This window comes from Diabrotica undecimpunctata, chromosome 5, assembly GCF_040954645.1.
Source record: "Diabrotica undecimpunctata isolate CICGRU chromosome 5, icDiaUnde3, whole genome shotgun sequence".
Classification (NCBI taxonomy): Eukaryota; Metazoa; Arthropoda; class Insecta; order Coleoptera; family Chrysomelidae; genus Diabrotica; species Diabrotica undecimpunctata.
In genome coordinates this window covers 47381413-47394115 of record NC_092807.1, presented here as the reverse complement: position 1 = coordinate 47394115, position 12703 = coordinate 47381413, and the positions used below count along the sequence as shown (strand labels likewise).

Sequence of the window (12703 nt, the reverse complement as noted above, 5' to 3'; positions counted from 1 at the left end):
ATGCCTTAGTACCAAATCAAATTTTTTTATGAACCTAAGCCCAAGAAAATCCACTAAAAAATATATATATATATATATATATATATATATATATATATATATATATTGTTATGATATGTAAAATGGAGAAAAATATTGGTTTGTTTAAAAATATTTCAAAATTCAATAACATTAAAATAATTCAGATAAGTAGGATAATATCCAACAAACATTTCGAAGAAGGAGAGTTATTAATTTCTTGAATTACCTGTACCAAACAAAAAGTAAGCTTTGCATAAATTATTTCTTTGTTATACTTGAGTGACCCGCATAATTTTAAGTGAAAACAAAAAGACAATTGAACGGGGTTTTCCAAAATACATTAATGCAGTGATTAGGGACAAATAGAAGAGATTTTAGATAGAGGTTTTTGTTAGTTTGTAAGAATTATAGAAAATATTATTTGTAAATAAGTTTTAGGAAATTTTATAATTATAGGTAAAAGTTTGTTTGTTACCGAAATGAAAAAATGGGGGAATTGTGACGAGTTTTGATTGGCGGAGATTGAAAAAGGTGGGATAAGTATGTAGGAAAAAGTTTAGCGAGATTGAGGAGAGAGAAAAGAGAATCAGTGGATTTTCCAATTCTGTAAGACAAACAGGGATTGTTCTTTGGTGGTTCCCAAGAAGTAGCAAGCAGTAGTGTTGAATGTTAGTGAGTTTTTTGTGGAGTTAGTGTATCTGACAGCAGCTGAAGCAGCAAAATATTGTAAGTCATATTTTCCTACTTATATTCCAAGAGTCACTGTTCAGGCCAACGAGAGATTCAGTTTATCGTAAAGAGAAGATATTCCAAGAGTCAATTTTTCACTCGGGCCAACGAGAGATTCAGTTTATCGAGAGGAGAAAGGCTATCATAATTTGAATGATTGTTGCTTTTGAAGGAGATCATTAAGGACGATATACTTGCAACAATCTGTTGTAAGATTGCTGATTACATAGGGAGCGGTTGAGAGGAGATAATACAGTCTACAAGGAACAAGGATTTGGACCACTCATCATCAGAGAGAGATATTTTTGTTTTCTGCAGTTTTTTTTTCTTTTATTGATAACACAATTTTTACACGTAATTTAGAAAGGATATAAATATTTTGATTAGGAGAGTTAGAATAGTTTGGAATTTTGAGTTTTCAATTAATATTGTTTGTACCATTAATTTTGATTGTTCATGTACGGAGAACAAAATTTTGAGAATCCTTATATGAGATTTGTTTATTGAAAACTTTTGAGTGTGAATTATTTCATTATTTTTATTTCAATATATAGTGTTAGATCATATGTGTTTTTTATTATTCCGGTATTCTCTGGACCTTACCTTTCACATGTAATAGCATAGATATTGAAGCACGAATTTAACCCTGAGATAAAAGAATTAAAAATTGTGATAGAGTCATAATCATATCATTTAAATAATTTTAAATAATCAAAAAATTAATTAGCTAATTATTGCTTGGCGCACCAAGACTTTAAATATCACAATAATATATATATATATATATATATATATATATATATATATATATATATATATATATATATATATATATATATATATATATATATATATATATATTGTTTGTCAATTTGAAAATTTACAATGGGCTATATCTCATGAACAAAAGATAATATCGAAAAATCCTTAAAACAGTTTCTAGGACAGTAAGGGGAAACTAAAATGACATGAAAGAGAACTTATCCCCATCAGCCCCCTAGGTCCCACCCATCACAACCAAAAAAGTTTAAATTGCAAACCCCTACTTGTGATACATTACTGAAAAGACTACCAAAAATGCTATCCAATACCATAAATAATAATTATACAGGGTGAAGAAATAATTGTAAAACTTTGGCTTAAATGGAAAACTGATTGAGGTTTTTAATGAGCCGGCTTACTAGACTTTTGTATTTGTAATGCTATCTCCAGGACTATTATTTTTAATGATAAGTGCCCGTCAGATTTTTTTTTTTGTTAAATAAAACTTAATTTGCCGTTTTTGCAAAACAAGTTAAAAACACCTGTTTTTGGGTTCTATCAGATTCCATAATTTTTGGTTTATTTGAGAATGTTAAATGCCATTAGTTTTCATCATTTGTACGATCGGTACTGTCATTGAGTTGTAGTTGTCACGATGATTTACAGTATACCTGAATGCCTGTAGATCATTTTGATATTTGCCTCCCAGTGTTATTTACGAACAGTTCAAATATTTCATGAAAGGCATCCAGACTAAAATGTAAGTCACGTGTACGTCCGCGATTTAGATGAAAAATTTGGAGAAACGGGATCAGCGCAAAATAAAAAAAAGCGATGTCCCAAGATTACTAAACCAAACATCCCAAATTGAGTTCCTTGGAAATTTTGCAATAGAGCCTACCGCATCAACACGTCAAGTATCTGCAATGACGGAACTTACACATGAGTCGGTTAGAAAGGTATTGAAATTACATACGTTTTACCCGTACAAAACATAAATTCTTTAAGAACTAGGCGATGATGATCTCGACCGACGAATTGAGTTTTGTCAACTCGTGACTGAAAGAATTCACGTTGAACCGAGAATGTTAAAAAATATTTGTTTCAGTGATGAATGTACTTTTCTACTGAATGGTAATGTAATTTAACAAAAGTTTCGGTACTGGAGTGATGCGAACCCGCATCGATTCAGAGAAGGTAACACTCAATATCCTGAAAAACGGAATGTTTGTGCAGGAATATTATGCGATGCTATAATGTGCCCCTTGTTTATACCAGGCAATTTAAGTGGCGAAAAGTATCTCAATATGCTGAAAAAACCCATCGAATCTTTAATTGGACAAGAATTAGAGAACCAATTAGAGAACCACTTCTAAACAGATGGAATACCTCCTTGCTATGCCGCTCCCGTTAGGCACTGGTTGGATACTAATTATCCGAAAAAATGGATTGGAAGGAGAGGTTGTGGCCACTGAAGTCACCGGACTAACCGCCACCTGATCTTTTTCTAGTGGGTTACCTCAAGTCAGTTGTTTATAAAACTCAACCTGTGTCACTTTGGGAATTGTGAGAAAGGAGTACGCAAGCATGTTGGGCTATTTCTAGAACAACAATTGCCAAAGTTCGTGCAGAATTTAAAAATAGGCTGTTCTATTGTTTACAAAACAACGGAATCCAGTTTTTTTTTTTTTTTTTTTTTTTTTATTATAATTAACGTGTCTCGACTACGAGGTCATTGACACGATGACAGTATAATACAATAAAAAGTATATACAATTTTACATTTGACAATATACAGTACTTATTTTTTACAAATTTTACCGTTACACATAATTATTAAACTTTAGAGTTTACTAAGCACTTCAATGTCTTTTAAATAATTAAACAGGTTTACAAATTTCTGAGTTTCAGTTAACATTGCTTTAATATTATCTCCCAACTGGTGTTGTTTTCTTTTAGCAGAAAAATGCGGACATTCTATAAGAAAATGTTTGACTGTTAAGAGACTGCTGCAATGGCCGCATGAAGGTGGATCGGTAGATGCCATTAGAAAGCCATGTGTAAGACGAGTGTGTCCAAGTCTTAATCTTCTTAGAATAACCTTGTGTCTTCTGGGCATGGGTGGTAGCTCTAAGGAAGGTATAACTGGCTGTATATCGTGTAAGTGACTCTGAGTTGTGTTCCAATTAGCTTGCCATTTGTCATATATACGCTTTTTAAACATTTTCTTAATATCATTATGCAACTGGATATTTGATATAGGTATATCCAAAGTAGAAGCTTCTTTTGCGGCTACATCTGCAGCCTCATTTCCTACAACTCCTACATGTGAAGGTACCCAGACAATAGTGACACTTACTCCATGATCCGTAAGTTTATTATATATGTCATGTATTAAATTTACCAGAGGATGATCTGAGAACATATTTTTGATTACTTGTATTGACGATAAGGAGTCCGTGCAAATCGCTACATTGAGGTCAGTTGGTTCCAACATACGAAAAGCCTCGACGATACCATATAGTTCTGCAGTGTATACACTACAAACGGCAGGAAGTTTGATTAGTTTTGTAGTGCTGAAAGAGGAAACAACAGCACTACCCACCCCTACATCATTTTTAGAGGCATCTGTATAAGGAACTTTACGAAACTGATTTCGATTAAGTATGTCTAGGAACAATTGTTTAATTATAGCTTTAGGAGTATCATGTTTATTAAAAGAGCAAAGGGAAGTATTGACATTCGGAAGTTGCTTATGCCACGGAGGATGTGTAGAGATATGAAAGGGTGAAGTTGCAGAAAGATCAAAACCATCGAGAATAGAGTTTAGTATGCAAGAGAGGGGTTGTGCAGCTCTAGTGGTCTGAGAATGATTAATGAGATTATTTGGTTGTATAATTAGTTGATAGACTGGATTTTGTGGATTGGCTGATAAGCTAGCTGCATATGACAAAAGAAGATGTTGTCTCCTTAACCAGAGTGGTGGTTCGTTAGCTTCACAGTACATACTTTGAGCTGGGCTAGATCTGAAGGCACCTAAGCAGATTCTAAGACCCGTATTGTGTACGGAGTCAAGAGCTTTCAGATGTGACTTGGAGGCAGACATATAGACAAAACTACCATAGTCCATTTTTGAGCGAATAATGGATCTGTAAACTGTAAGCAATACCTCTTCGTCGGCTCCCCAATGAAAATGTGCTAAACTTTTTAGAATATTAATATTTTTTAAGGAATTGCCTTTTGTTTCCTGTATGTGTGTATTCCAAGTAAGTCTGGAGTCGAAGGTCAGTCCTAAGACTTTATGATGATCAATAACATCTAGTAATACTCCGTTGTATGTCAAAATTGGATTATCTTTTGTCGTTTTTCTGCTAAATCTCATGATTTTAGTTTTTTGAGAAGAGAAGGAAAGCCCAATATGCCTCGACCACTGTTCTATATTATCAATGGCTGTTTGCATTAGTCGACAGGTTGTTTCGGTATTCTTTCCTCTGCAAAAGAGTACAAGGTCATCAGCGTATAATGCGTGTTTAACTGGAAGATGAATACTTTTGCCTACATCATTAAATGCCAAACTAAACAGAGTTGTGCTTATAACAGAACCTTGTGGTACTCCATTATGTTGGATACGAGTAGATGACCGCTTTCCGTTTAAAATAACTTTAAAAGTTCTATCATCTAAAAAATTCTGCACAAAGTAGAATATGTTTCCACCAAGTCCACATTGTTGAAGATTTTGGAGTATTATAGATTTTTGAACAGTGTCAAAGGCTCCTTCTACATCAAAAAAGGCTGCTAATAAATCTTGTTTACAGGCCATAGAGTCGGAAATATGTGACTGTAAAATTACCAAATTATCTGATGTAGAGCGATGAGATCTAAAACCGGATTGTGCCGGTGAAATAACTCTATTTTTTTCCAAAAACCAGACCAATCTTTTGTTTACCATTTTCTCCATTAATTTGCACATGGTGCACGTCAGTGATATTGGCCTATATGAATTAGATAAGCTTTGTGTTTGGTTATGAACTTTTTTAATTGGTATAATATATGATTCTCGCCACAGCTTAGGAAAATTATAACTGTTCCAAATACCGTTGTAAAATTTTAATAAAACAATGATGCAAGGAGTCGATAATTTCTTTAAGAATATGAAAGGAATGTCATCTGGACCAGAGGCTGTGTTTTTACACAAATCGAGTGCCGTCATTATTTCCTCTAAGGTAAATGGTGTGTTAATAGGATCGATTTCTTGTACAGTTTTTATTGTGGAGGCCTTTTCGGTTAATGTGTCTGATGATATGTTAGTTGAGTATTGTCTTTTGGATTTTTGTTCAAACGTATCAGCTAGTAAATTGGCAATGCGTTGTGTGTCATTGATAACGATGTTTTCATAGCTTATACTTTGAATACCAAAACTTGTCTTACGGCCCTGCATTTGTCGTATTTTTGTCCATACTTCGGCAGAAGGAGTGTTGGTTTTTAGTGATGAAGTATATTCTCTCCATGAAATTTTCTTGTTTTCTTTTAGCACGTATTTTGCTCTGGCCTTTAGTTTTTTAAATTGCACAAAATCTTCGTTATTTCGAGTTCTTCGATATCTGTTTAATGCTTTTTTGCATTGACGAACTGCATATTCACAGTCCTTATTCCACCATGGTACTTTCTTTCGTCTATAGGTTGTAGAAGTTTTGCCAATATGTAAATCAGCTGCAGAGATAATGCAGTGGATAAAAAGGTTCAGAGATACGTCTACGTCATCAGAAAGAGACAAAAGTGGAAGTTTTTTTTCGAGATACGAGCAGAAGCCAATCCAATCTGCATTGGCGATTCGCCATTTGGGTACATTATAATTGCTAGATTTATTCTCGCTATTTGAAATCAGAATTGGAAAGTGATTGCTATCAAAGAGACTGTCGAGGACATGCCAGTTTAATAGAGATGATGACTTTGGGTCAGAAAAGCTTAAATCAATTGCTGAAAATGTGCCAGAAGATATATTGCAGTATGTGCTTGATCCGGTATTTAATAGGCAAGTGCTAGAACAATTTAATACATTTTCAATGACTTTTCCCCTTCCAAATGTTTTATCAGAGCCCCACATAATATTATGTGCATTGAAATCACCCACAAGAAGATAAGGAGTGGGGAGTTGATGGATTAAATCATACAGTTCCTCTTCTGAAAGTTTGTAATTAGGTGGTATGTAAATGCTGCATACTGTAATTTTGCTGGGGCACCAGATGGAGACTGCGACTGCTTCAATGTCAGTAGTGAGTATGTGATGTGTAGAAAACAGATCTCTGGAAACAAAAATTGAGGTGCCGCCACTGGCTCTCAGGAAGTCCTTTCGTAGACAATGGTAACCCTCGTAATTTTTAAGTTGTCCAATTTTGGTATCTTTAAAGTTTGTCTCCTGTAAACATATAAAATCTGCTTCTGTTTCTGCGATCAATTGTTGGATTCTTTCGTATCTCAAATAGAATCCGTCACAATTCCATTGAATTAATTTGAAAAGTAACTAAGTAATTAAAAGGTAGATTTTTGGGACTTTTGTGATGTATCTGAGAGATAATCGTCGTCAGTTGATGATTGTGATACTTCAGCGTTGCTATTATCTGTGGTTAAATATTTCTTTAATTTTTTCGTTGTTCTAGTAACTCTACCCTTAACAGATCTTTCTGTTAACGAAGGATATATCTTATACATATCGTCCAGCAGGACCTGTATATCTGTAGTAATTTGCAGAGCTTCGATTACTGGGTTGCCGTTGCCAAATGAGTTCTCGAGGAATGCAATAATCTGATCAGCTGTTAACGAATAGTCATTCGGATTTGTGTTACAGAGATTTTGTATAATTGTCTTTGTGTTGTCTGATAGAATAGCTTCGTTTGTGGACTGTATCCTAGGTTTCTTCTTAACTAATTTTGGTTTATCAGTGCTGGAGGAGTGCTCAGGAGGGGGCATTACATCAACGTCGGATGTCTGGTCTTCAAGAGAATTTGTGTCATTAGTTGATGAATGCAGTCGTTTGACACCTGGTGCTGGTAATAATGTAGTTGCTTGAATATTCTCAGAATTTGTATCAACTATTGTAGTTGTTGACAATGTTGATGATAAATTATTTGATTGCGGCAATAAGGTTGTTTGTGTATTTATGTTAGGACATTTGTTTGCTGTGTGTCCAGGCTGTTTACAAAGGAAACATTCCATACGATCTGTAGACAAAAATATTCTATATGCAATATTCTCATGCTGTATTAAAAGTGACGTTTGAAGCTCGTAGTTCTCAGTAGCTGGAATAACATAGACTTGACGTCTGAAACTCATAATATGCGAGTACTCATCTCCTGGGATACCTGCCTTTAATAATGATATAGGCGACACCATTTGAAGTCCGAAGTCTTTGAGTGCCTGTTCTATGACCTCGTTAGGTATGGATGGACAGACATTTGATATTAATATTCTCTTAGCTGGGGAAATTAGTCTTCTTATACTCAGCTCAACGGAATTTACAGTTACAGTGGAATGCTCTAATATAAGCTGGTCTACAAGTTCGGTTCTTGATAAGTAGATACACACTCGGTTGTTTGATATTTTCGATGCAAAACAAACATTTTTGGGATTAACGATGTTTCCAACTGCTTTAACGTAGTCCAATAACACAAGATTGGGATGAGAATGTATGATAATTGCTTGTTCTTTTTTTGGAAAAATAGGTTTAGGTCTTGTTTTGGCTGCAGCAACGTATGAAGTTGTAGGTGTATTGTTTTCTCCGTCATTCGTTAACATTATTGATTTAGTTACATTTGAAGTAGTTTGTTCAATTTGGTTGCCCTTGTAGTCAAAAGCAACAGGTTTAGGATTATCCATAGTGGTTGTAATTATTGGCCAGTATCTAGATAACAACAACACACCATTTCGTATTACTGGTTGCCTTTAAAATTGGCGTAAAGCGAAAGGCGATTTGAAATATATTAGTATTTCACTAATGAGCACAAAAAAGTTCAAAGATAAACAAAATAAACAGTTCAATGCAACAATAATTATAGTCAGATATTAAATATTACATTTACGCTTACTCGCAGGCAAGAGTCAACAGCAGTTTCCAATACACTACACTTTTATGTTTATATGTCCAAAATTTAGTAAATTTACAATCCAAATATTCACTTTAAAAACCTAAACAACGATTCTCGACATACAGAACGACCTTCACACGTTCAGTCACCATAATCGAATCCGGAACCCAGTTTAAACATTTACTTAATTGACATTTTTAACAAATTTGTAGTTCAACAAAAACTTTATTAAATTTTCCATTTAAGCACACAAATATTGCCTTACCCTGTATAATTATTATTTATACTATTGGATAGCATTTTTTAGTCTTTTTTCAATTATGTATCACAAGTAGGGGTTTGCAATTTTGCAAACTTTTTTGTTTGTGGTGGGTGGGGCTCAGCAGTTCGATGGGGGTGAGTTCTCTTTCATGTCATTTTAGTTGTCTTTTACTATCCTAGAAATGGCTTCAAGCATTTTTTGATATCAGCTTTTGTTCGTGAGATATACTCCATTGTAATTTTTATAATTGACACACAAATATATATATATATATATATATATATATATATATATATATATATATATATATATATATATATATATATGTATATATATATATACAGGATTTGGGAGTATGGGATATGAAATTAATGTTGGTCTTAAAATTTTCATTTATAAATTAAGCTCAGTTATACGTCACTAATCAGAGATGCCGAAAATTAAACCCTTTGTAGCAAGAAATGTGCACTGGTGCGATATAATCGATTTCTTTTTCAATTTAAAAATATTTCCAGTGAAACGAAGATGTTAAGCTGATGGACTTTCCCACAAATTCTCATTTTAAAGCCAAGCAAAAATCAATTACCATCATAATTGATATTCAGTAAATCCGCTATAAAATCAATCTTAGTTCCGATCCTGATAACCCAATCCATGGAGTGGTTAATTCAACACGTTTATGTACTTACGTATGAACTTATACGTACATACATCTTAATGTACGAACATTGCTAATAGGGTATCGTATATATTTTAAAGACTTAAATTTTTATAGATTTCTTTTTTATAAATAATACAACATTTAAAAAACTATAAAAATTTTTACTTTATTATTACTGTTATATTTTTTATTTATGTTAGTTCCTTATTCAATTTATGTTTCGACATCTTATGTATTAGCATAATTAGACAATAATATATATATATATATATATATATATATATATATACATATATATATATATATATATATATATATATATATATATATATATATATATATATATATATATATATATATATATATATACTACTCTCCAAAATTAACGCACCACCTAAAATGGACCATGATTTTAAAACTATATTTCTTCTAAACCCTTAATTGGATTTCCATGATTTATTTTTCACGTTGTAGGTATATTTGTAGTTAATGACTATATTAATGTTTTTTAATAAATGTCAACGTTTTACTTATATACAGGGTGTAAAAATAAAGTTGTGTTTTTTCATTTAGGTTTGCAACACCAGGTGGAATATATTAGAAACAAACGCTACATGTTATGAATATTTAAAGATCGCTTCATTCTTTCTTCACATTTTGGTAAAAAAATCATTACGATATGTTTATTATCAAAAAAGAAAAGTATGTTCAAAGCATTGCGTGATTTTTTACTCTCCAAAATTAACGACCGACCTCAACTCTACCATAAATATTAAGCTATTTTTCTTGTGTATCCTTGATTGGATTTAAATAAATTTTTTTGCTCATTGCAGACCTATTTCTAAGTAATTACAGTATTATTGTTTTCTTGGAGGTGTCAACATTTCACCTAGATACGGGGTGTAAAAATAAATTTGATTTTATTTTGCAACACCCTGTGGAATTTACTTAAGCAAATGCTACATCTTAATCTTAATACTTTAAAGGGGTATTTCATATTACAATATCACGAGTTATTCAACTTTTTCGAGAAACAAACGACCATACGAGACGGCGTGGGTAAGGAACAGAAAAACTTACAACACCACGACAAGATCAGTTTATCAGGCTTCGTGCTATAAGAGAACGTTTTCTCACAATGAGACATTCACAAATACAAGTGACAAATGTTCATAATATTCAAATTAGTAGAAACACTATATAAAGGCGTCTCGCTAAACAATATCTGCAAATAAGGATACTAGTCAGAGCTTTAAACGTAAATCATTGTAGAAGTAGATTAGAATTTGCCAGAGCACCTTGACTAAAATGTTGATGACTGGAAGTACGTGTTGTTCACTGATGAATCGTGGTATTGCCTATATAGCTCAGTGTGAGAGTTAATCGACGGCCAAGAGAACGCTATGTACAGTGTAATATACGACCTACTACTTTATTCAATGGTGGATCTGTAATGGTTTGCGGAGGAATATCTCTTACAGCGCAAACGGACCTTGTTGCTTTACGAAGAGATTTCTTAACAGGTGAAAGGTATATTACCGGTATTGAAAGTAGTTTCAATACCGGTAAGCGACCTCCCCTTTTTCTCCACCTCTTTAAATTTTCCGAATTTACTCGAAAATTAACCTTGAGACATTCCTCAACTTGACTTAAGAAACGTAAAAAAAATAGAACGCAATATATCGCAATATATCGTAACATTTTAACTTCCGTTGCAAACAGATAAACAGGGGCGTCTTGAGAAATTTTTAATACATAAATATTTCGTAGTTAAAAAAATTTAAAACGCTACAAATATTGGCAGTTATTTATAAGTATACCCTTATCCGAGTTTGACGGTTGTTCAATAATGCGTGGTGAATGGTGACATAAACACACCGTAAACTGTACGGTGTGTTCTTTTTGAACATTGGTAACTTCAGTGTATGTAAAGGTCTGTAAATTACTTTCAAATGAATTTATAATTCTATTGGCTGTTGTCTTCTTATTATTTATTGACTCATCGACATATCCTTTGGCCGTTGTTGAAGATTTCCATCCGCCATGTTGTCTAAGAGCCCTTAAATCACCACCGGCATCTACCTAAATAGTGGCAGAAGTTCGTCTTAAACAGTGACCTGTGTACATTTTGGGATCTGGTAATTTTGGTAACTATTTTGTTTAATCCTACCACCTGTTTCTTACACTTACCTCTTTGATAATTAAAAAAAAATTGATTTATTTGCCGATCGCTAATTTGTAGTCGAAATTCTATATATTGATTGCAGGTTTTATAGAAATTACCGAAAATAACGAAAGATCTACATATTTTGGTTTTCGTATCAGGAATTTTAACCATAACTTGGTACTTAAATCATCAATGTCAGAAATTTTAAGATTTTTGAACTCTTGTTTCCTACAAGCTCCACATATTCCAATAATTGCAATAACCTTAAAATAAAGTATTATAAGTAGGCACATTTATGTTAGGCATACTTGTAAATAAGATACCTTTATTAACAAGTACTGTACATCAGGAGTCCCATTTAAAAAAGTTTTATTTCATCAAGAAGTTTTAAAACCTTCTGATTGCCTTTTTAGATAAGCTCACAATTTCGGGTAATTTTCAATATTAACATTATTTTTCAAAGTTATAACACTTCTTAGCATAGAATATATTGCCAATAATGAGTATGGTTTAAATTTCGTAGCGATTTCTCCAAAATAAGCCAAGAGTACGTTTTCAGAAAATGAATTTACATTATTTGTTGTACGTCAGTATATAAATTGCTGATATACCTTTTCATATCATCCCCTTAATACTACAACTAGGTAACTCGAAATTTTACGATTTTGAGTTATCTACAACTAGGTATGTTCTATGCCCATTCTATACATGAGAATCCAATTACACACTAATAGCTTTGTCATAAGTTCGAAAAAAAAAATTGTTGCTAAAAGTGGTCATATTAAAATATCTAAAAGTGCAACTGACAACGCCAAAAATTTCTGCTGCAGCAAGTGTTTAACTTGACATACCTAATTGTGCGCCCGGGTAACTCGTGTTATGCGTTGCCTCCTCCGGATATTCTTTAAGATACCTATTTGTGCAGTTCGTCATAGCATACGTTGTGAGTGACATTGTTGCTTTATTTTTCGTAATATTTTTTGAAACAAAAGTAAAAATATCTACAAGAGCCAAATATA

At 32.9% G+C, this 12703-nt stretch overlaps 1 protein-coding gene across 1 annotated transcript; it reads right to left on the bottom strand.

The window, feature by feature from the left end:
- Positions 1–3355: 3355 nt before the first annotated feature.
- On the bottom strand, positions 3356–6616 carry LOC140442175 (uncharacterized). The gene is made up of 2 exons (XM_072533252.1): positions 5608–6616; positions 3356–5172 (listed from the first exon to the last, which is right to left on the bottom strand). Exons 1-2 carry the CDS (start codon positions 6614–6616, stop codon positions 3356–3358), a joined length of 2826 nt encoding a protein of 941 aa, XP_072389353.1.
- Positions 6617–12703: the final 6087 nt, after the last annotated feature.